The 23,682-nt window shown below is 32.2% G+C and overlaps 2 protein-coding genes and 2 non-coding genes across 5 annotated transcripts; 1 reads left to right on the top strand and 3 right to left on the bottom strand.

Moving 5' to 3' along the window:
• Window positions 1–9,721: 9,721 nt before the first annotated feature.
• TRNAA-UGC (transfer RNA alanine (anticodon UGC)) lies at window positions 9,722–9,794 on the top strand. The gene has a single exon. It is a non-coding gene; the product is annotated as a tRNA-Ala (tRNA).
• A 285-nt stretch (window positions 9,795–10,079) lies between these two features.
• On the bottom strand, window positions 10,080–12,567 carry LOC112723506 (uncharacterized). Of its 2 annotated transcripts, XM_025774897.2 has the most exons (5): window positions 12,188–12,567; window positions 11,479–11,563; window positions 10,899–11,012; window positions 10,607–10,708; window positions 10,080–10,339 (listed from the first exon to the last, which is right to left on the bottom strand). In XM_025774897.2, the coding sequence occupies exons 1-5, from the start codon at window positions 12,274–12,276 to the stop codon at window positions 10,295–10,297; spliced, it is 435 nt and encodes a 144-aa protein (XP_025630682.1). In that variant the 5' UTR covers window positions 12,277–12,567; the 3' UTR covers window positions 10,080–10,294. The 2 variants fall into 2 exon arrangements, with proteins under 2 accessions (XP_025630682.1, XP_025630681.1); XM_025774896.2 differs by lacking the exon at window positions 10,080–10,339 and having other exon boundaries at window positions 10,341–10,708; window positions 12,188–12,394.
• A 4,746-nt stretch (window positions 12,568–17,313) lies between these two features.
• On the bottom strand, window positions 17,314–19,400 carry LOC112722150 (uncharacterized). The gene has a single exon (XM_025773120.3). The coding sequence runs from the start codon at window positions 18,344–18,346 to the stop codon at window positions 17,456–17,458; it is 891 nt and encodes a 296-aa protein (XP_025628905.2). The 5' UTR covers window positions 18,347–19,400; the 3' UTR covers window positions 17,314–17,455.
• A 120-nt stretch (window positions 19,401–19,520) lies between these two features.
• On the bottom strand, window positions 19,521–22,583 carry LOC112723504 (uncharacterized). The gene is made up of 2 exons (XR_011868073.1): window positions 21,878–22,583; window positions 19,521–19,853 (listed from the first exon to the last, which is right to left on the bottom strand). It is a non-coding gene; the product is annotated as an uncharacterized protein (transcript).
• Window positions 22,584–23,682: the final 1,099 nt, after the last annotated feature.

Below are 23,682 nucleotides of genomic sequence, written 5' to 3'. Positions count from 1 at the left end.
GTAAAAATTCTTTAGGTTATATTAATAGCATTTCCACCAGTCCCAAGTCTCTATTGACACTGATTTAGGACATGCCGCAGACCTATAGGATCTCCAATTTTATTTATGATGAAACTCTAAAGTGTTAGTTTAATAATTAATAGATACATTACATTATTATAAGTTTTATCATCTAATTATATTAAAAGAAAAAAATATATTGGTCTCTGATCTTTTATTTTAAGGACAATTTCATCCTTCAAAATTAGAAACACAATCATTTCTTATCATCTAAAACGTATGACATATGAGTTTTTTTGTGTAATTTTTGTAGTCAAATATAGCAGAATTAGTTTATGTGGCGTTTATGTGACGACTTTTGTTTGCATTTTTTTTTCACTTTTTAGTCTTTGACTTTTAATTGAATTGGATGGTGTCTCTTTGCATGTTTTAACAATGGTGACATAAAAAATTAAAAACTCATCTTCAATTTATCACTTTCAATGACAATGTCTGCTAGATTTTTTTGTTTGTTATAAACTTTAGGGTAAAATACTAAATTGGTCCCTTACATTTAGACGTAATCTTATTTTGATCTTTAAGGTTCAAAGTGTCCTATTTGAATCTAAAAAAGTTTTATTTAGCTTCAATATAGTCCTACCGTGAGGTCAAAATTAAATAATTAACGGAATGTCTTACATGACATCAGTACAAGAACAAGATCGATAATCTGAAGAACAAGTACAAGTTCTAGAGACAGAAAATCAACCGTGGATGCATCAATATATTTATTTATCATTTTTCTTATAATTTAAATGAAATATTTTTTATAGAACTAAAGAGAATGATAAATAAATATCTTGATGCATCCACTATTGATTTTGTGCCTCTCAAACTTGTACTAGTTTTTCAGATTATCGATCTTGTTTTTCTACTAGATGTTATATAAGACATTTTATTAATTATTTAACTTTAACCTCACGGTAGAACTATATTAAAGTTAAATAAAATTTTTTAAATTGAAATAAGACATTTTAAATCTTAAAGATCAAAACAGAATTATATCCAAATATAAGAGACAAATTTATTACTTTACGTTAAACTTTAAAACGACTAATTGGCTTCTTTATGATTGGTGGAGCAGGTTTAGTATAATATGACCTTGTCCAATACTCTTCACTTGTAACTAGCTGAATGAAATGTTCATAAGTCTTATATATGAATTCTGTACCGCCATGAATGGACATAATCTTCAGGTTGATTATGTTTTTTCTTAATTTTTAGTTGTCCCATAACGTTTTTTAAACGGGTCATGTCAGCTCTGTTATAGACTCATCAGCAACACATCAACACTTTGCACACGCCCATAAACTAATTCCGTTAGGTTTGGTAAAAAAAATTACACAAAAAGATCCATATATGTGTTTTAAATGGTGAAGGATAGTTTTTATATTTTCTAATTTTGAGGAATAAAATTATCTTTAAATTAAAATATGAGAGACTTATATATATATTTTTTCTTATATTAATGAACATGAAACTAATATGTATAAAACAGTGTAACTAGCTTACTGTAACATTTTTATATTGTTAGATATTTTAAAATGATATAAATATTTTTTTGAATATTAGAAATTAGTTATTCAATAATATCATAATGCACATAACCAATAGAATATAAAAAAAATCTATAATAACATATACGTACAAATAAAAAATGACACAATCAAACATCATTTTTTTTATGTTTATTTCATATTTATTAATATGCACTAAGATTTAAATATGCTTTTTTTCAACATTAAGAAAATTAATTTTATATATAGGAGAAAGAAAATTTTTACAGAATATCTATTTATATTTAGCTCATAAGAAGATAAAACAATATTTTAATCTCTGACATTTAGTTTAAGTCTAAATTTCGTTTGTAACATTTGAAATTTTTGATTTTGTTCCAAAAATTTTATTTCCTTATATTTTAGTTTTTTTTATTAAAATTTGTTTTCTCAAAAATATTTTTTTTCCGTTATAATCTTTTTTATATATTGTTAAAAATTATAATTATAACAGTTATAGTGATGTTTTTAGTGATTAGAGAATAAAAGTGTCAGAAGAATAACAGAAATAAAAAATAATAATTAATGAAAAAATATTTTTAGAAAAAAAATTAATTTTAATCTAAAAACAAAAATACAACCAAATATAATATTTAAAATAAATTTTAGATCAGAGGTTGAGTTAGGCATGAGTCATTTTTTTTCTCTTTAGATAATTTAATTTGAGAGAAATTTTATGGTGTCTAAGATATTAGTGCTTAATTTGCCTAAAAAGTGAGAGAGACAACGATAAACTTCACCTTTTACTTTTGTATCAAATAATCTAAAAAAATTAAGTAGCATACAAAACACCTTAATTTGAACTCTCTTAATGGAATGCCAAACACTTTTCTTTTTCTTTGGTGGAGAGTCTGAACGTATTTTGATTCACTTGTTCACAAACCAAACCCACCCATGTCAATTCCTTCTCACAACTTTTTATAGCAAAAGAGAATTGTTACTTATTATTAAACTACTCTTTCATCTTAATCCATAACAACAATAAAAAAATTTTATAGTTCACAAATTCAACCCAACAGAATACATAAATTTAATTACAATTTTAGTCTTTATCATCTTATGTTGTCTTATCTTTATTTTATCTTTAATTATTCTTATTTTATCTTTATTTATTTTTATCTTTCATAGAACAATACTCTATATATATTTAATTTTATCCTCATAGTTTACACTTCAGATCAATACAATTCAATCAATCAACAATCAATAAAATTTCTTCATCTATTCTTTTCCTATTCTTTCACAATTTTATCACTTATATACCCTGTGGATGTGAATGTAATATTAATATATAGCCAAATATATATAAAATCTTGAAAAAAATGGTTATAAATAATTAGCAGGGGAAAAAAAACATGGAATGTTTGACATATGTATATACACCCACTAACGCGTCCTATATTTATGCATATCGATGTGCGTTTTTATTATTAAATTTGAAATAAAATATCTGAATAGGGGCACAAAACAAATTAAATTAATTTGAAGCATGATAGCTAGGCTGCCAACCTTTCTTATGAATAAAAAATTGCAGCACGTTGATTCCTTTGTTAGGCCAGCCAATGAATGTCTCTTTCCAACTTATTAAGCAGAAAAGTTCACGATGATCCATTCAGTACTACTACCCAAATCCGCGTTTAATTAATTGTATATGCATAGATAATTGAACACAACTTTTTGAATATTATTAGCAAGATAAGAATATTCAAAGTATAATAAGCCATTCTCCCAAGCTATCTTTCTCCCTTTCTTATGCTTTTATACCAAGAATATTATTATTACTAACTTATCTTATGTTTTTTTCCAGATCTTATATATATATATATAAATAAATACATATAAGTCTTCTTTGTCTTTTCCATGTTGGTACTCCCTTGGACCTGGTTGTTTGCTAGCTTTTTGGTCATTAATTATATATATATATATATATATATATATATATATATATATATATATATATATATATATATATATAAAGTAAAAGAATAAATAAAGTTTAGCATGCATTTGAATTTGGTAGATAAGGCGTGACAAGGACTTTAATATGTCCAAATCTTGTTTCCACGCTAAACAGGCTTATCTAGAGCGAGGAAGCAATTTCAAAAGCACAAGACACAAATTGACAAGGCTGAATCATTTGTAGTTATCTTTAAGTTGAACAAGTAATTAAAAAATAATCTCAGCTTGAATTGAAACATGATCTGCTATTCATTTAATGGGAAAGGAATAGATAGATAGATTCATAGATATTCTTTTTGTACATACAACTAGAACATATTTAGGTTGTGTTTGTTTACAGAGACAGAATATTGAAACAAGGACACTGACATATAAAATTGTGTTTGGCAGAGAAGATATGGACAAAGACAATGTATTCAGAGATACTAAAATAGTGTATTTTGTATTCATCCTGATAGAAAGGACACGGAGACACTAACAAGGGACACAACTTATTTTTTATTTTTTCTTTTATTATTCTTGTTAATTTTTTATAATTATATTTTTTATTGTTATATTTTTTATCTCAAATTTTTTGAATGAAAAAAAGAGAATAAATTGAATTTTTATAATTTGTTCTAATTTATCATCAAATAGAATACAAAAACAAAAAATTTTGTATCACTGTTGAGTATCTTATCATATTCTATTTTCAATGTCTTATCATATCATGTTCACGCCTTATTTATTATTAACACTCTCGTAAAATATTTTACATATCTATATATATATATTATTATAGTGCATGCATTCCAGTGGTAGAAGAAAAGCACAAAGGTTGACCCGTCCTTTTATTATTTTACTCTTATATTTATAGGTTCATAAACTTTTAGGGACCTTCCCTCTAATCTCTATGATTCTTTTTGTATTGTAAACATTATCCGATCCTTTCTTCAAGGGCTAACAACCTAATCTATGAAAATAAATAATTCCCCATTTCGTATAAAAGGAGTTTTTGAAAGTAACACACGATAGTTATTTGCTATATATAATATGCTATAGCCTTTACTCTTATCTACAGGCCAAAATACTTTTTCAGGGATTTTGAATATTAGGGTGGTTGGTTATTAATGTGGTTAGTGATTATTACACATTATTGATTGAAGAAAAATAATGTTTTAGACTTTTAGATAAGATTTAAAAAAAAAAAGGCAAAAGCAAAAGATGAATAGTGTCATGCAATGAAAAAGGTAGAAACCCCCTGGACTAGTTAATTACAACTTTAACACAAGCTAACGGAATCACATTCGAGAATGGTTCATCTTATCATTTAATTTCTATCCCTATCTCTCTCTTTTTCATGATAATTTTGATACAACTTTGCTAAGATTACGTATGGTGGATGCCAATTGCAAAACCAATAAGGAACATGCTATGCTAGCTAGTTTAATTTTGGACCTCCCCATGTGACATTTTTATTTTATTTTATTTTTTATAATATGTGAATTAATTAATACACGACTTTTATCCAATTGGGGCAAATCTTCAAACATGTGAACTACCCTATAAAAGGATGGTAGACATGTAACGTCCTCCACAATAATGTTTCAATACTATATAGGCACAAATATAAATAAATCCGCTATAACAAAACTTTGACACATTAATTTTACAAAAAAATATTATTTGTACATTAAAATTAGCCAATAAAATCAGTTACTAATATATTTGTGTATAAATACATACGTAATTTACTTTATTTTTAATATATATTTATATTTTAACATATATTTTATATTGGTAACTAATTTTAGTAGTTAATTTTAGTATACATATAACATTACTCTTAATTTTGATATTTTACAAGAAATGGTGAAATGCTTATATGTGGGAGAAAGAGCGTAAATTTTAGAAAAGGGATAAAAAATTGCATGTCATTGAAAATTCGACGGTTTGATTTAGGATGTGCACAAATTTCATTGTTCGATTTATATTTATAATTTTTTTTATGATTTTAAAATCAAAATCTCATTTTTAGATTTGTTTTTTTTTATTTATTTTTTTTAAATAAAATTTCATCCTCCAATTTGTGTTTAATTATTATTTATTTATTTTTTAAAATAAAAAATCTCACTTTTTTGTTTCTTTCTTTGAAAAATAAAAAAATTACAACATTAAAATTGGACTTTTGAATTTTATTTTTTCCAAATATTCTTTATGTTTTGGTAAAAAAAAATGACAATATACTTAAAAATATCACATTTTAATCCCATTTATTTGTTTGCCAAAATTTGGCCATGTATAGAGAAAATAATCGAAATTCTAAGTCCATGAAACAATTGAAACGTATGATGATATTGTTGGATAGCATGGTGGCACCAATTGAAACCTTTTTTTTTTTTTTTTGCATTGTGTTCGACTCCTTCTTTTTTCTTCTCTTAATTTTTTTTCTGGGTTGTGCTCAACTCTTTCTTTTTTCTTCTCTTTCAATTTTTTTTTACATTGTATTCGACACATTTTTTTCTTTGCATTCTGTTCAGAAATATGTAGTGCTTGTAAAATCAAATCTAAATTCTTGTTAAATACGCGAATCTTCAGTGATTATGAAAAATTATAGTTTAGATAAGTTAAATCAGTGTGAATTGAATGTTTTTTCCATATCGAACATAGTTAAAGAAGTACGAATGATTTTTTTTTTTGTATTTAATTATTCTAGTAATTAGTATAAGTTATAAGAGCTAACTTGATTGAATTTAGTCGTGAAAAAAACTTGTACATGTAGCAGCATTTTTAATTGCTTCCTCTTCCTGATAAAGTTCAAAGGAGCTAGATGGAGTACTACTTCATTTGATGTCGGTTTTGAAGAAGCATCATTTGAAACCATTGCACTATAGAAGGGACACGTACTAGACAAGTGCATATGTTCTCATACATGAATTGTCTATTTGTCTTTGATTGGATTAGTACTCTTAGTTCTGTTCACAACTACACGGGACATTATGCTAACTTGTCCTAATTGCAATGGGTGGTAGTGGTAGTGGCAGTGGTGGTGCCGGTGGCTGTGGTAGGTGGTGGAGCCCTCCCCTCTACAACCAAATCCAGAATATAATTAAATGAAACCGTACCTAAATGCAAACTGGTTCTTCATTCTTCACTCAAGATGGAGATTTAACCTCAACACAGCCTAAACCAGCTCATGTATGTCATGTTATTCTATGGACCAAAAATAAATGAAACTATAGTCAAGTATGAGACCCAATGTTAGATAGATAATTATAGTTGATTATGTTAGATTTAGATTGGTCCAAAATGTGACGCGAACCAACAATTTCTTTCTGTGGTAGATTTAAATGGATTTATTATTTGGAAAAAAAAAATCCTAGAAAATTTGATGTAAGAACTAAGAACAAATTGGTTGGAGACGCATTCAGCCACGTTTTATAGAAAATGGTTTCCCAGGGTACGGGCCTACGGCGCTTAGACTAGGGAAACCTAAAAGAACACGTTTCTTTTTCGGATAAATTATTACAAGGCTAGTAATAATTATTTATTTACTATTAGAAAGAAAACAAAACACTAAAAAACAAAGTAGCTAAAATTTTGATCAAACTTTTAAAGTTTTTTTTTTATGAAATAAGATAATGTTAGAATTGAGATCTTAATTTTTGTTACCTAGTTAGGCAATATTGATTGTATATCCGATGAATTATGCAATTTATTATTTATTGTAAGATAAGGAAAATAGCTAGGTAGGTCTTGAAAGAGATTTGAAACGTTTTGCCCCACATCTTGATTCGTTGAGGATTGAGGAGAGGTCTTTTTCTTGGATCCACTTTTTAAAAATGAATAAATAAAAAATAAAATGGATGCCCTCCTACGTCGACCTCTATCCTTATCCAGTTATCCTTGTTGGTTTTAATTGCGCAATGCCACTTTCCTAGGAAACTGCTTCTTTTGTTGACCCACGGATTCATCTATGTCTTCTATTACTGCATCCTCTCTTTCAACTTTATCTATCTACCCTCTCATTTCAATTTCTCTTCTTCATTCCCATTCAGATTACACCTTCTAATACAACTTTGAATAACTATCACCAAAAGTTGTTAAGAAAAATGGTACTAGGAAGTCAATATTATGTAATTTGCATCCCCATTTTGAAATCCAGTTATAATATAATAAGGTAGAGAAAGTATAGGGAGCCAATGACCTAAGCGTACAATGTGTACAATGAAGGTTTAGAAAGTATTAAGGATATGATTATTAGTGTTACATTATCTTGTCAGATTATGCTTTTGGGATGAGTGGTTTCAGGATATGGTATTAGAGTGCTAAATTCGGAAGGTCAAGAATTTGAACCTTGGTGAACCCAAAATTAGTTTTTTATAACATGAGATGTTTATTATTCCTGGTATCCGGATGGTTATTCTGGTCACGTAAGAAAATAATATTTTTTGAGGATGGAGTTCCTCCCCCACATAACTGAAAAATGTGATTGATATCACTATATAAACTTAGAAAACGTTCATTCTATGAAAAAATTCATATACTAATTTTATTTGCTAGTTGTTGTTGAGGGATATCCCCATATCCTCCACATCTTTAAAACTTCAACACGCCAACTCAAATTCTTGGAAACATGTTATGTTATATAATATAATTCGATTCATTGAATAAAAGGAACAACAAAAGCACTTAATTTGGTTTCTTTATAGAGCAAATCAAGCCTAAGGATATGGTTGCGACCACGACCAGCACTTTATGCGTCTTGGTACTATTATGTTTTAATTTAGTACGGAACATATATATATTAAATAGCATTATTTGATTCTAAAGTGATAGCATAGTTAGTTCGACGTTGAATTTTCATCGGCGGAATTTGAGATAAAGATGTAATCTAGTGTGATGCGACTTGGGAGCGTGACTAAATGAATGTCTAAGATGAACAAGAGCAACTTTCTATGACATTGTTGCACCTTTTCCTCGTTATTTACGGCTTCCAAATGATAAGTATATATAAATTGATACACGGCTTTCATAATAATCTAAGACGCAATGTTTTGTCTGAAGGGGACCCAACATTTTTTTTTTTTTCGATAAACAAAGGGGCTTTACGCCCAACAAAAAGAAAAAAACTAACAACCAGAAATTAGCCTTGGCAACATAGTGCCCCTAATGTCTTCATCAAGAATCATTCTTAACTCTCCTGGGGGTTGATCAATGAACACAAACCCTGGATATATGTCTAAACTTTTCTTGGCGAGCCAATCTGCCGCTCTGTTTCCTTCTCTGTAAGTGTGCTTGATCTTAATCTGCCAGTCGAAGGGGACCCAACATTGTTTGAATAGAATTTTATTTATTTCGGTGCAACTTTGTTCAACTTTAAAACAATACAAGAAGTGATGTTTTGGACTTTTGGTGTGGGAAATCTTAAAAGTGCTCTCCTCGGATATAGATAAATAAAGCCAAACACCAAGGATTAGGATTAGGAATAGAACCTTGTTAACTTTAGAAACTCGAATGATGATTACTTCTTTAGCATGCTAATAAAGTAGCGCCTCCAGCTAAAAGGTATTATTTCCTGCCGCAAAGATTAAAGGGGCTGGACGTTATATAGTATGGGCCCACTGGGTGTTAAAGGAAAGCCCAATTATTGGTCACATTATTAGTACTCATATGGATAAGATTCTCTTTGGGCTTTTAGCCCTGTTTCTATATGAAAAAAAGTAAGGGATAAGATTTCATTTCGAGATCATGACCAAAAATATTAAAAAGCATTTAATTTTGAAATTTATTGATATTACATTTAACTCCCTCCAAGTTTTTAACGTGACATTTACCTCTTTCCGTTTAACTAACATAAAACTACAATTTTATCCTTAATTGATTAAGATATTATTGGATTTTCCATTCAATGCTCCTGTGCCAAAGTAAAGAAAATTGAGATTTTACGTGAAATCGAAAAAGTAAATTAAGTACTTAAAACATAAAATCGTCAGACCTAGTAAAAATTTTATAAAATCAATTAACTCATTTAAAATCGTAATATTAAAAAATTTTAAGAGTTAAATCGAGATTTTAGCTATTATGCTTCTGTCCATCGATTTCCTCCATAACTTTGTCTTGTTCTACCCAAGAAACCCCTTGTTCTATCCTTCCAAAAATTTATGATTTCCTTAAATCACCACCATGGGGATGTAGCTCAAATGGTAGAGCGCTCGCTTTGCATGCGAGAGGCACGGGGTTCGATCCCCCGCATCTCCACAATTTGTTACCATTTTTACCCAAAAAACTCACAAAAGAGAGAATAAGAGTGCGCACGCCACTCATAATAGAAATTCCAAATAAAGTATCAAATGTTACAACTTCATTCTTTGGAAGTTAGATGCAGTACTCAATAGTTGCATGTAAGTGTTTCATTTTACTAAAATGTGCCTTATTGAGATAGTTAAGAAATGAAGAATGGAAGTTACCAAAATTGAGAAGTTAAGAGATCACATAACACCATTATTCAGGCTTCTTTGCAGCAGTTATAACTACACGAATGCATAACGAAAACTGGAAACAAGTCATATACTTCATTTAGAAATCCAATTCTTTCCTAAAAATGGGTTACATACTTACATATGTTGCATCAACAGGTAACAAAGAACGCTGAGCAGTGAAAATTTATGGCTTGCCATGACAAGAAAAAATTAAACTTGTTGAGCTGATATAATATCAAAGAATGTGAAAATGACTCCCAGACAACACTCGGCATAAGTCTACCGAACAAAAAAATGAACAATCGCAGCTAAGTAGTCTGCGAGCTGAAAGAAAGAAACAAAATGTTTATATCAAAAATGTTAAACAGGAATTGATCAGCCAAATGGAAGTAATAAAAGTAATCCATATACTCCCTCCTTTCCATATTGACAAGTATCTGGATATAAATTACGTTTGCATACCCTTGACTATAATGTAGTAGAAAAGTTAAAACCACTTATGAATAGGGAATTAAGGGTGTATTAGATTTCTTCCATTTGATTTTGTTTGACATGTGTATGCAAGAATGATGTGGCATTTGAAAATTTCACCTGAGTAGGAATACTTTTTCCAGTTTGACCTTCAATAACTAGGCCTGCCGCGAGACCAATCATTGCCCATGCTCCATTAATTGCCTCAATTTGGCGCCGCCTCTACATTCAACACATTAGGTTAGTGAGAAATGAGGAACATGATTTTAGTAGAGTTAGAGTTAGATATCTTAATTTCTGTCAGCATTGATTGACATACAAGGGGAAGCAACATAATTTGAAAGTTCCTTCTATAGTTCTACATTAGTTGAAATTTGACAATAACAACAACCAAATATAAGACAACTTTCACCTTGAGTTTCTCTTTTGCTTTAATTCTTTCCATTTGCCTGGCAGCCAATCGCTTGGCCTCAACAGGATCAACCATTATCACATCTTTATTTGAACCTTCCTTGCCCGAAGACACCTGTGTAATTAATATGAAAAAATGATGATCTCAATATAGGAAAGCCAAATAAATAAATAAATCAGAGAATGTTCAAGAGAGTTGCTGTAATTTCCGTGTGCATGAAAACTTTTAGTTACTAGTTTACATTTTAGCCTAAAGCACATAAAGCTTCAAATTCACTATATCATTTCAGAAGAAGATAGCACCCTTTATTTTCTCAGAGAAACCTAGAATGCATCAATAAAGGAATATTTTAATTATAAACATACACTGTAAATCTAATACTAATTTGATAAGCGAAATACCTTCACATGAACCAAAAGTATTTCTACAAAACTAAGAATGTTTTCACTTTTATTCCACAGTTCTCTCCATGAAGAAAGTATATTGGACGTTAACAGTAAAGTCAGAAGTTATAAACTTATAATCAGTTCTGCATAACTCTTTATGTATGAAGCAAGAAGTCTACACTTTTTATGCATACATTAGGATTAGCCAGAATTCGAAATGCTTGACCCCTGGTTCTATTCGCGGCTATGCCTGCATCTTGCTCTCTTCTCCAACCCCACCTAAAACAAGGAGGTGAATCTCATTAACATAACAATTTGTGATTCAGATTTTCCTCCATTCAGAGAGAAAATTGTTGGATTTTCTGTTAGAATGGACTGAACTTTCTTGTGCTTTTTTTTCCTATATTAAGATCAATTCTCTCTGCCTCTCCACTAAATAACATGTATGTATACCATATCAACACATTGTGATATATGTGGCCCATTAATTTTATGCTAATATTATCAAAACAGAACAGGAAATGGAAGTCCAAGCTGTTCTGATATACATATTTAGTTATTTTATTCACACCTAACACAAAACTTTAGATGGAGTTAGGAAATTACTAAATTTGAAATATATTAATTTTCGTACCCCAAGTCTTGCCTATTCTACTTTTGGCATGAAAAATTGGATGCACAAGTGCACGAAGGTTATGGCTTATAAAACGATGATAAATAATTAGAGCTATTCGACAAGCTTAATTCCGAAACTTGAAGTCGAAGGAAGTGAAAGCATAGATTGCAAGTTCAAAGCTTCAACATTTAGATGAATTTCAGCTGCAATAAAGTAAAAGCAAAAGAAATCATAGACGAGAGAGGAACAAAGATAAAACGAAAAGAAGGAAGAAGGAAGAGGGATACCTGAAAAGAGGAAGGGGCTGAAGGTGGTGGTGGTGAGCGTTGGAAGGGAGAAGGTGAGCGTTCAGTGGTGGAAGAATGGTTGAAGCCATCGCTTTGTTGTCTTCCTCTTTCTGTGGCCCTCTCCTCTTTATCTCTTCCCCTTCTCTTTCTCACTGCTCCTTTCAACTTATTTGAAAAAAATAAAATAAAGAAAGGGGTTAACTACAAAAAAACGTTCCGGAATTATTTAAACACACAAAAAAATTTTTAAAATTTAGTAATTTTTTGTTAAGTATATTTTTTTATAATTTTTTTGTTAATAATTAATAATATTTTTAAAAAATCACAAAAAATTATTAAATTTTAAGAATAATAATATTTTATTTTTCTAATCATGATTGCAAAAAAATCGCATCAAAATTCACTCTCTAATGTATTTTTTGAGAAATACATATTTAATGTTAAATTTTTTGCAAAATTAACTAACATTAAATATATATTTCTAAAAAATATATTAGAAATTGAATTTTGATACGATTTTTTGCAGGCATGATTAGAAAAATGAGTTATTATTATCCTTAAGATTTGGTGATTTTTCGCTAAGTATATATTTTTTTTGTAATTTTTTTGTTACTAACCAATAATATTTTTTAAAAATTACAAAAAATATATACTTAACAAAAAAGTCACCAAACTTTAAAAATAATAATATCTCATTTTTCTAATCATTCTTGCAAAAATCGCATCAAAATTTAATGTCTAAAACATTTTTTGAAAATACATATTTATTGTTAGACATTTTTATCGCGTTTTTAAATTATTTGAAAATATTTTTGTCGGTAATAAAATACGGATACATTTTTTTCAACGTTTGAATAATTTAAGGGTGTTTTTGGTGGTTAACCCTAAAAAAAATCTCATATTATTCAAAAATTTATTCTGCTTCACTTTTTCTAAAAAGAGTAAAGTATCGTTTTTGTCCCTAACGTTTGGGGTAAGTCCTATTTGTGTCCCTAACATTTAAATCGTCCTATTTGTATCCCTAACGTTTATAAAAGTGATTCAATGTTATCCTACTATCAATTATACTGACAAATCAGATTATATTTTTCAATTATTCTCACTTGGATGCATTCATTTTCAATTAGGTCTTACTTGGATGTGTTCGATTTTAATATTATACCCACTATTTGTGTTTATATTTAATTATGTCACTAGAAAAGTGAATTATGTAAATGTTATAGGAATTAGTTTCAACTTTTAATGAGCTATTTTTTGGAGTGGATCATCAATTTTATCCTAGACATTTGTATTCTAACTTCAAGACTCAAACTAAAGCGTTCATGGTGTGTAATTGACGGCATTGAATCACTTTTACAAACGTTAGGGATAGAAATAGGACGATTTAAACGTTAGGGACACAAATATGATTTACCCCAAACGTTAGGGACAAAAACGATACTTTACTCTTCTGAAAACTAAAAACTAATAATAAGAATTTAATTTTAATACAATGTCAGAGTAAAATAATTTTATACATGTATCTAATTATTTTTTATTAATCATATGAATAATAAAAATAAATGTAATTGTACAACTATATAAAACACTTTGTACTGTCAGTTGCATCAAAATTAATAATTTTTTATTACAAATTTTATATATTTAATAATTATTTTTTTATACTTTTAAATTAAATATTAATTTTTATTTTTTTAATAAATTAGAGAAATACTTTTAGAACAATAGCAATCACCTAATATAAACCTCATATATATATATGGAAGCAGATAAAAATTAATCTTTAATAACACAATGTTTTTCTCTTATTAATGAGAAATTGCTTATTCACTAAATTAATGAGAGATTGTGTTTGAAATGTAAGTATATCCTTTAAAAATTTCCAGTTTCATTATTTGTACACAAATATTTTGGTCCTTATTATTTAAATTGATATACGGTGATTATAATTTAAATATACACTTTAGTTATATAAGATTTAATTGATATAATACATTTATTTTTCTTTTTGGACAAAATACATTTAATAATTTCATTATTATTATTTTTTGTCTTGGAATAATTTCATTAATTTGAGTGTTCTTTAGCCTACATTTAGAAGAAAAGTTGAAATTGAAAGACAGAAATTGAGATACAGAGATTAAATTAAGTTTTTGTATTATATTTAACATAAAATGTATAAGATTGAGTTATGTCTTAATATCATGTTTAATTTAAAATAAATATAAAGACTATAAGATCAATTAAAAATTTTAAAAGTTAAATAAAAATATTTTCAAAAAGAAGTGTTATTAAAATTTTGATCTCTATTTCTAAAATATTCAATCATGAGTCCATTTTGTGGAAATATTAAAAAGGACTAAAATTTTATATGTTGGAACTGAAATTTTAATTCTATCACTAAACACAATACCCAACTCGAATCCTCCAGTCCCATTCATTTTCAGTCTCAAAATACAAATGCAATCTTTTTTTTTTTTTATCAGTTGAATTGAACATCTTCCAACTTTAAACATTATCTATACATCACACACTCATATACACTACATGGATTCATTTTTTTTTTCCTGTGAAATTTGAATTCGGATGTGGTTATTTGGAAGGCATATGATATGCCACTCAACCAAGCCTCCAAGCCTTACCGTCAGGAGTCCTTGTTTTTTTTTTTGGGGTTGAGAGTCCTTATTTGTTGTTTTCGGTGTTACAGAGTCCTTACAAATATGGGCCATAAGATTTTGGTTATAACGGGCCTCACTCCAAAAGAATTTCTTAGGCCGGATTGGGTCTAATGGCCTGAGAATTTTCACAGAGAAAAAGTTTGTGGAAGAAGAATATTCAATCAAGTTTGAAGTAACTTAAGTCCAAAAAAAGGTTTGAAGTAATTTGTAGGCCAAAATAAAAAATGTTTGAAGTAATTTGAAGGGAAAAAAATGGCATGATGACCGTGACCAAGAAAGCCTATGAATCCAAAAACATTTTGTTAATTCATCAAGCAAAAAAAGGAAGGGTATTATAGTAATATTTGATGAACGGAGAGCTTAGTCGGCTAGTCCCTCCCATGAAGGCTGAAGGCTGAAGCTGAATCAGTTATTTAATTTAGCAAAGTGGTGAATCGTAGGCCCTCCATTATTTAATTTAGAAAAACGTCAGGGTCCACCCCCATCCTTTGTTTGCTTTTGCTATCACTCACTAGTCACTCCACTTGTTGCTTCATTCTCACTTTTAATTAGAGTCAAACAGTTCCCATAAACTTAACAAACGAATAAGCTTTGCCGCTTTGCAAACACACACACGCACACACAGTTAGACAGGGTGTCATAATGATGATAGTTTTCGCTGCTTAAAGTGTCTATACAACAACAAAAGAATAATTAGAATAATAATACATAGGTGCTGTCTCTGTGGCTTTGTTTTTAATGTGGCTATAGTGGCTATAAACTTTGGACCAATAAAAAAGAGACATATGATAGGTTAACTTGCATGTAGAAAAGCTTTTGACTAAAGGGACGGTAAATGTAATAATTAAAATAGTAATTGTTTATGTGAGTATTTTATTTTTTGGGCATGCCATTAGCTGGGTGACCTGGCCCACACCAAGAGAAGAGAACCGAGTACAACCCGATTTGCTGAACCCACGCCATAGTTGTTGCATCGCCTGAAGAATTGTATCTATGATACAAATTAATCTGTTGGGCAAGACAAGCACAAAGAGATATTGATAAAATCAGGGGCTGAGTTTAATTGAGAGAGGGGTCATGACTTCCAAATTTTTTTATAAAAAATTAGTAATATTTTTTTAAAAAATAAAAAAATAATTTAATTGACTTAAATATTTTACTATGACGTAAAATATTCAGATTTAATTTTTATCTCTTGTTTTTATTAGTTACAACAATAATTTTTAGTTTTAAACATTTAAAATATGTTAGATTTGAACTGAACTGATTGAATTATTAAAGATTTTAAATTACTAAAGACACAAAGAATATCATTATAATTTATTTTATATTTTTTATTTGTAGAATTATTTATTTATTATTTTATTAGTAATAAAATTAAAGAATAATTATATTTATAAATTTTATTTTAATATAAATATTATTATTAAATTTTTATGTTAAATTTTTGACCCCCAATATTTTGTTTCAAGCTCTCGCTGGCGGTGGTTTCACAGTATCCTCGGCTGGGCGTTAGCTTGAAGACAAGGAGATGGAGATTTGGTCGCAGGGTATAGCTCTTCAATTCTTAGAATTGGAGTGGGGTGGCAATGACTTTCGTTGGCAGGAGCAAAACCTCCCCCACCAGCAGTGGTGATTGGAGAACCTATAGCAGAACAGTCTCCTTCTTCAACTTCAACGGCGATTTGTGCAATGGAGCTCAGATGAGAGGAAAATGCTGCTAGGCGCCTCTCTTTGGTCCAAAGTTGCGCCGTTGAAACGTTGGCGGCATCGTTGCTACTACTTATTGGCGATGGCTCCACCGGTTGGAGATATCAATGTTGGGGAAAGAATCGGTTGTGGATGATTCATTTGTACATTACTAGTAGTATCATTCTTGTTTGTCGAGAAACCATAGTTCCCAGCCTTCCTTTGTCATCTTCGACGGGTTACGACAACACCATCTTTCCAATGGTACCTATACTATCAAATTACACTCACACTCCTCCTGTATTATTAATATCCATAAATAAACATACACTAAACAAAAAAAAACTTTTTTATTATGAAAAAGTATATGAAACTAATGGAATATTTGTACAATGTGTATAATAAAAGTTTAGCGATGTTCAATTCAGTATTAGAGATATAACCATTAGTGTTATCTTTTCTCATCAGTTGAAACTTTTGGAATGAGTAGTATCATGACATGGTATTAGAGCTCTAGATCCGAAAGGTCAAGTGTTAAATCTTTGGTGAACTCCAAAATTAGCTTAAACTTTTGGGATGAAATTTTTATTATCCTTAGTACCCAAATAGTTATTTTGAATAGTATTAGTAATGTTTATTTTTTAACTCATATAATCTATTATATACATTGTACAAATATTTTATTGGCTCCTTAATTGACTCTTTTATTATACTTTACATCGTTAAGACACTTTCTTCTCTTAAACGCAACACTAATTATTTCATACTACCATTCCACATGTCAACATTATATTGGATAGTCAAAGAATAGCATCAATATCTTGGCCACGAGAGACTTGGCCTAATACATATGCTTAGATATACAAATAATAAGAACCAAAATTACATGAGATGAAGAGAATCAAAGGGAAACAAGTTGGAGATGTTGATCAGGATTATGATCAGGTAAGGATTCCTTAATTGGGTGGCGTTTTCTACAGTGAGAGTAAAACGCCGTCATGATCGCATAACTCCAAATCACCACAAATGCGTACGAAACTATCACTATCGCTTTTTCCTTAATCCCCGTTTCACCCTCCGCCGCCACCGCGTCCACCTTCCACCGGATCAGCCCCGAAACCGCCACGAACATCCCCGACAGCAACCACGCGCACAGCCTCCTCCCCGCCATGATGCCGTGCCCAATCCGAATCGCGTCCCATCCAAATCTCTCCTCTGCCACGGACACCACCAGCCCCAGGCTCAGCACCGCCATCAGGTAAATCTGCAGGAACGAGGCCATGGCCGGCACGATGAACGATAGGGCAGGGGAGGGGGCGACGAGGGCGGCGAGAAAGTGAGGGAAGGGGGAGAAGAGGAAGAGGAGGGCGTAGACGACGATGGAGGTGAGGAGGGGCCGGTGGAAGGAGTGGAAGGAGGCGATGGCGGCAGAGCGGAGGGTGGGGGAGGGGAGGAGGGAGGAGTGGACGGCGAAGAGGGAGGCGAAGAGGGAGAGGAGGTAGGAGGGGAAGGAGAAGAGGAGCTTGAGGCGGAGGAGAGAGAGAGCGTTTTGGCGGGACTCCTCGAAGACGTGGCGTGCCTCTAAGCGGGTGTGCACGTGGCGCCCCAGTGACTCCAGGCGGTGGATGTGGGCGGCGAGGTCGTGTGTTGTCCTTGCTTCGTACAGCGTCAGTGCCGACAGAGGGACGCTGGTCGCTGCCATTATGGTTGCGAACACCACTTTGTTGCACCCTATTGTCTTTATTGATTCCCACACCATCTTCAATGGACACAACACCCACTCCGCTCTCATGCCTCTCACTCACTTAGATCGCCTCAGATTAGATTCGTTTCCTTTTCTCTCTTTTTCCTTTTTGCTTTCTACTATTTTAATGCGCCATAGATGGGATTTGGAGCTGCGTTTTTCGAAATTTATTTATTCGTTGAGAAGTCTAGGTGCCAAAGACTGACATGTTTTCTTAACTCGCTTCTTTTTACCACCGAATGTTTCTTGGTAGGTAAATGAGTAACCCGTTCAAGTTCTTTTCGGGACTTTGGTGAATATGGCGAGCAAGGAATAACGACATCTTTAATCTCCATGAAATTTGGCCTTCGAAAAAAGTCATTTGTCTGGCATTAACTTCAGAAAAGGAGCTTAGAAATATTTTTGAATTACAACGTATGTCCCTTCTCTCTACTCTAAATGGTTTTTGGAATCCCCCATCCATTGGTACTTTTAAGATTAATTGTGATGCTAGTTATTTTGGTTCGGGTGATAGTGTTGGTTTTGCTTGTGTTATTAGAGATTGTAATGGGAGCTGGCAAAGGGGGTGTTTGGGAATGATTGAGAGTAATAGTATTCTTCAAGGAGAATTGTTTGCTATTTGGAGAGGATATCTCTTAGCTTGGGATGTGGGTCAACGAGATGTTATTTGTGAGACGGATTGTGTGGAAGCATTTAATCTTGTTACTCAAGATGGTTTTGGGTTTATTGATCCATTGGTGCTCAAAATAAGAGATATCATGCATTGGAATTGGCGTGTTGACTTTCGTTTGATTATGAGAGATGCAAACACGGTGACATATACTATGGCAAAGATGGCGATGAAGTTATAACTTTCGCATGTGGAGCTTCTTTCACCTTGGAAGGAGTTTAAGAGTAGTCTTAAACGGGACTGTCTCTCTATTTAAGCAATTCCTTGTTTTGTTTCTTTTGTTTTTCTTTGTTTAATTTATTTCAGTCACAAAAAAATGAGTAAATGACACTTCTCTGGATGCTAGTCAACCATAAGTCGCGAATTGTCACCAGATGCAAGTTTAGATAATGACTTGTAGTCATACATCACCCAAATAAAAATAACGACAATCAAGTACAACCTTTATATTTATGAGCGAAGATAACTTACAATAAGGAATGCGGCGACTTTAATTTAATGACGTATTACGTATAATAATAACAATAATAAGATCCAACGACGTCAAATACCTTTGATGAAATCATATGCAATAGATAGGAAGGTGCTACTCATCCCGTGTAGAGATGAATGCCCAAATACACTAATACACAAGGAATCCGAGGGCCAAAAAGTAAATTAGCAGCTGTACAATTTAAAGGGGATAATAAAGATATCCGTTACATGCCCCTGTGGAGTCAAGCACATCCATAAATCAGGAATATTCTGTGGGATTTTTTCGAGGGTACATCTTCACTGTTAACAACTTGGCTGTTAAGACTCGGTAGATCCATCTTAATTTAATCCCATGTTTACAAAGCTGCCAAATCAGAGACGACACTCTTACTTGAAGTAGCACCCTGCACCCTATTTGCCCCGTATTAATCATTAATTAATTAATATTAGTTAGTATTTTCGAGAGAAATATATTATAAATTCATGAAATTTAACTTCCTAACACTAATCAAAATATAAACAATTGAAGAGTTTCAGTTAAACATATAACCGATGCTCAATGTAGTATCGTGTTCCTCCTTCAATAAAATAACTGAAACATTTCAATTATGACATATAAATACTCAGTTTTCTGCCGCAAAATATTTACAAATACAAATGAAACTTCCCAGAATCCTTAATTGCTGCAGTGTAAATTGGCCATCTATGTTCGACCAAACAGATCTAAATCAATCAAGAGAAAAATGAATTCACATATTCTTTATTTGGAAATATTTAGACTGATCCGTTACTGCCTTAAAAGATAATGATGCAGGAAGACACTCGCGAACCACCTTTTCATGCCAATTAATTACTCGATATGCACCTGCCACCTTCAATTCCGCCAGAGGAGTAATACAAGGCCCATACTCGATATCGTTGCATGATCCTCGGTTGTGTTTTCCCTATGATGATAAGATTTGCCATTGTTGCCATAATCATGAACCCATCACATGCCTCATCCACTCCCCCAAAAAAAATAAAATAAAATCTAACCAACGGAGTTTCATTAGGTGATTCCATTCCGACTTGTGACTTTTAGTGGCCAAATGATAGAAACCTCTCATCAACAAAACTCAAGTGGGCATCCATCAATACCCGTCCATGACTCATACAATCAAGTATCAAATTAGTAGCAGATAAGAAGCAACAGAGCGGTTAATGCGCATAACACCAGGCAAAACTTTATAGACATTGTGCAGCAGTGAGTATGGAGAACAAGAACCATTGGGCTGTGTTTGTTTGTTGAGATATGGACACTAATTGTTAGATACGGTGGTGCACGTCTACCGTTTGTTTGTTGAGACAGAGATTTGGATGGACACAGTGGCACACAGATACACACAAAATACATGTATTTAGTGTTCCTCTTTAAAGCTGAGACACGGAGATACAATGCATAGGACACAAAATTTGACCTTTTTATCCCTAATTATTTTTGAAATTACCAATGCATAAGTCACAGATGGTAAAATTGACATCTGGTTTATACATGTGTCTTGTACATTATTACCAAGCACATTATGAAAATTGTGTATCTTTATGTCATATCTTTGTGTATTTATGTATGTGTCTGTGTCTCAAAGACACTAACCAAATGCAGCCTAGGAGAATGCAAACATTAAGGTTACAACATTCTTGATTGGATTGACAAACTCTACGAAAGGAAAACAGGATACTCGACTTGACTCGGTTGAATTTCAGCGGGAAGACAGATTTTCAATGAATTAATTCATTGCATCTTATTTCTATTGCTCTAGTTATGTCTTATGCTAACAAGGGAGAAAGAACACAACAAATTAATCACTTGAGGAAGCTAAGAATATACCACCAAAAACCCCGGTATACTACAACTATCAATTCTTCCAAGATTTGACAACTGAATTCAGTATAACCAACTCCTGAAATATCACAGTTCAAATATAATTCCCTTGCAAGTTAGAATCTCCGTCTTTGCAGGTTTAAAGCAAGAATGATCAAGCAATTAGAGTAAGGGCAACAGCAAATGTAGTAGCTATCTCTACATAAAGTTTATTTGCAAGTTTGGTATTCCTCGTATATTGGTTTTGGTGTCAACCCTCTTAACAACCACTCCCAACAGATCATATGGAAAAATACGGAGAATAGTCCAAGTATTGAACGAGAAAACACGAGACTTGCACAACACATGCTGCAAAATCACAGGTTCGGGGTTGTTTTTATCATATTAAGAAGAAAATCAATTTGCCAATTTCACAAGACGCGTAAAAGATAACACCGCCGGAATTCATATACGAATACTGTACAATATACATGAGGGAAAAAGAAAAATATATATTAAAAAAAAAAGGCTAAGTTAACCTTACATAGTTCCCAAAAGGAGGGAGGAGAAAAATAAAAAGAAAAGGAAAACTTACAAAACTATGAAGTGGGAAGCGCGTTGGAGTCAGCTGTAGCACAGGTCCCTAATTGGCGACCGTGATCGTCTCTTTTTACCGCGGCATTTAATCGAACAGGTGTCCGGCATGTGGGGCAAGCGGCAACCTTGACGAGCCACGTGTCGACGCACCTCCGATGAAAGACGTGGCCGCAACCGGCGAGGTTCCTGCACCACTGGCCGTTGCGGAAGCCGTCGAGGCAGACGACGCAGCGGGAATCGGGAGCGGGGTATGGGGATCCTCTAGAGACGCGGAAGTGGGGGAGCTTGCTGAGGTGGTGCGGGGAGAGGGTGTCGGAAGGGGAGGGGTGGAGGGAGGAGGAGGAGGAGTAGGGGCGGGAGCGGAGGCGGTGGAGGGCGCCGCCGATGAGGAAGAGGTGAAGGAGGATGAAAGCGGCGAAGCCAAGGAAGAGGAAGAATAGGGTGGTAAGGAGGAGCATGATGATTGGCTTGAGGAAGAAGGATAAGATATTAGGGTTGGGTTTGGGTAGGGAATCACGCTGAGGAGGCATGGTTGATGTTTCAATGGGGGAAGAGAAGCGAAAGAGAAGATGAATGAATGAATGTAGAGAGAAAACAGAGTCAGAGATAAGGGAGAAAACAAAGGAGACGAGAAACTGTATTCTATTCTAAAATTCTAAATCAAGCTGCGGTAGCACATTGGTTACGCTTCTTCCTGCTCTCCCTCCTGTTTCTCTTATTCTTCCTGTTAATACGTCGGTCAAACTTTTTTTTGAATTTTTTTTCTTATAACGGAAATGGGCTTCGGCCCACATAACCAAAAAAATAATGCTTTTAGAATGTTTGTGTATTTTATTATTCAGTCCAATAGGTTTTTAATCTCTTAGTTTTTATTTAATAATTATTGAAGCTCCATATAATTATATAACATTTTTATACTAATTTATATTTATAATATAACAATAGAGATTGCATTGGTCAATTCTTACATTATATTTTGTCTCTTCTCACATTATTTTTAAGGAAAAGTATAGGGTACCAACATTCTATCTGCCAACTTCTGCCAACTCTTATTTATAATTGTTTCATGGAAGTGTGTTCGTGGATGTGTCTAATAATTAATATATTTTAAATACATATATAAAGAGACACATCCAGAAAATATATCTATAAAGACATTTTTATTAAACACAGCTATAAAAAAGACATTTTATTAGACACATCCGCGAACACATTTTCATGAAACACAATTATAAATAAGAGTTAGCAGAAGTTGACAGATATTGTGTTGGTAACATAGCGGAACCGTATTTTTAATCTCTCAACCATCCAAAAATAAATCCGATGCCTGTTAGTGGCACTAATATTACCCATGAAAATAATCGAGTAAGTACAATGTTATTTATTATATGTCCAACAGAAGCATTTGATGTGACTTGTGAGACATGGGAATGGCTGGTCCAACTCAATTTTAATGGCGCCATCCCCCCTTCTTACTGCAAATAACGCTGCCGCACATGAATAGTACGATCAACATAAATACCCCTTTGTATAATAAGACCAAGGTTGATCAATCACATGCACCAATAGAAGCGAATTAGTTTAGATTATGATAATAGATGGAAATTTGGGAGCAAAAAAAATTATGGTGTCCATACGTGTCAATAGTATTAAAGAGAGAGGTAGATGAGTTAGGTGCATAAAATTAGAGAAGAGATAGCGGCATCCAACCGTTCCCGTGAAGTTATTAAACAGTGAACCCTTTGAGTAATGACTATGCCTTCCTCTCTTAAATGCATGCATCCACCACTCCCCTCTAGCTTT

The sequence above is a fragment of the Arachis hypogaea genome, chromosome 11, assembly GCF_003086295.3.
Source record: "Arachis hypogaea cultivar Tifrunner chromosome 11, arahy.Tifrunner.gnm2.J5K5, whole genome shotgun sequence".
Lineage (NCBI taxonomy): Eukaryota > Viridiplantae > Streptophyta > Magnoliopsida > Fabales > Fabaceae > Arachis > Arachis hypogaea.
The sequence above is the reverse complement of the archived record's forward strand: the minus strand, read 5'-3'. Positions and strand labels throughout refer to the sequence as shown.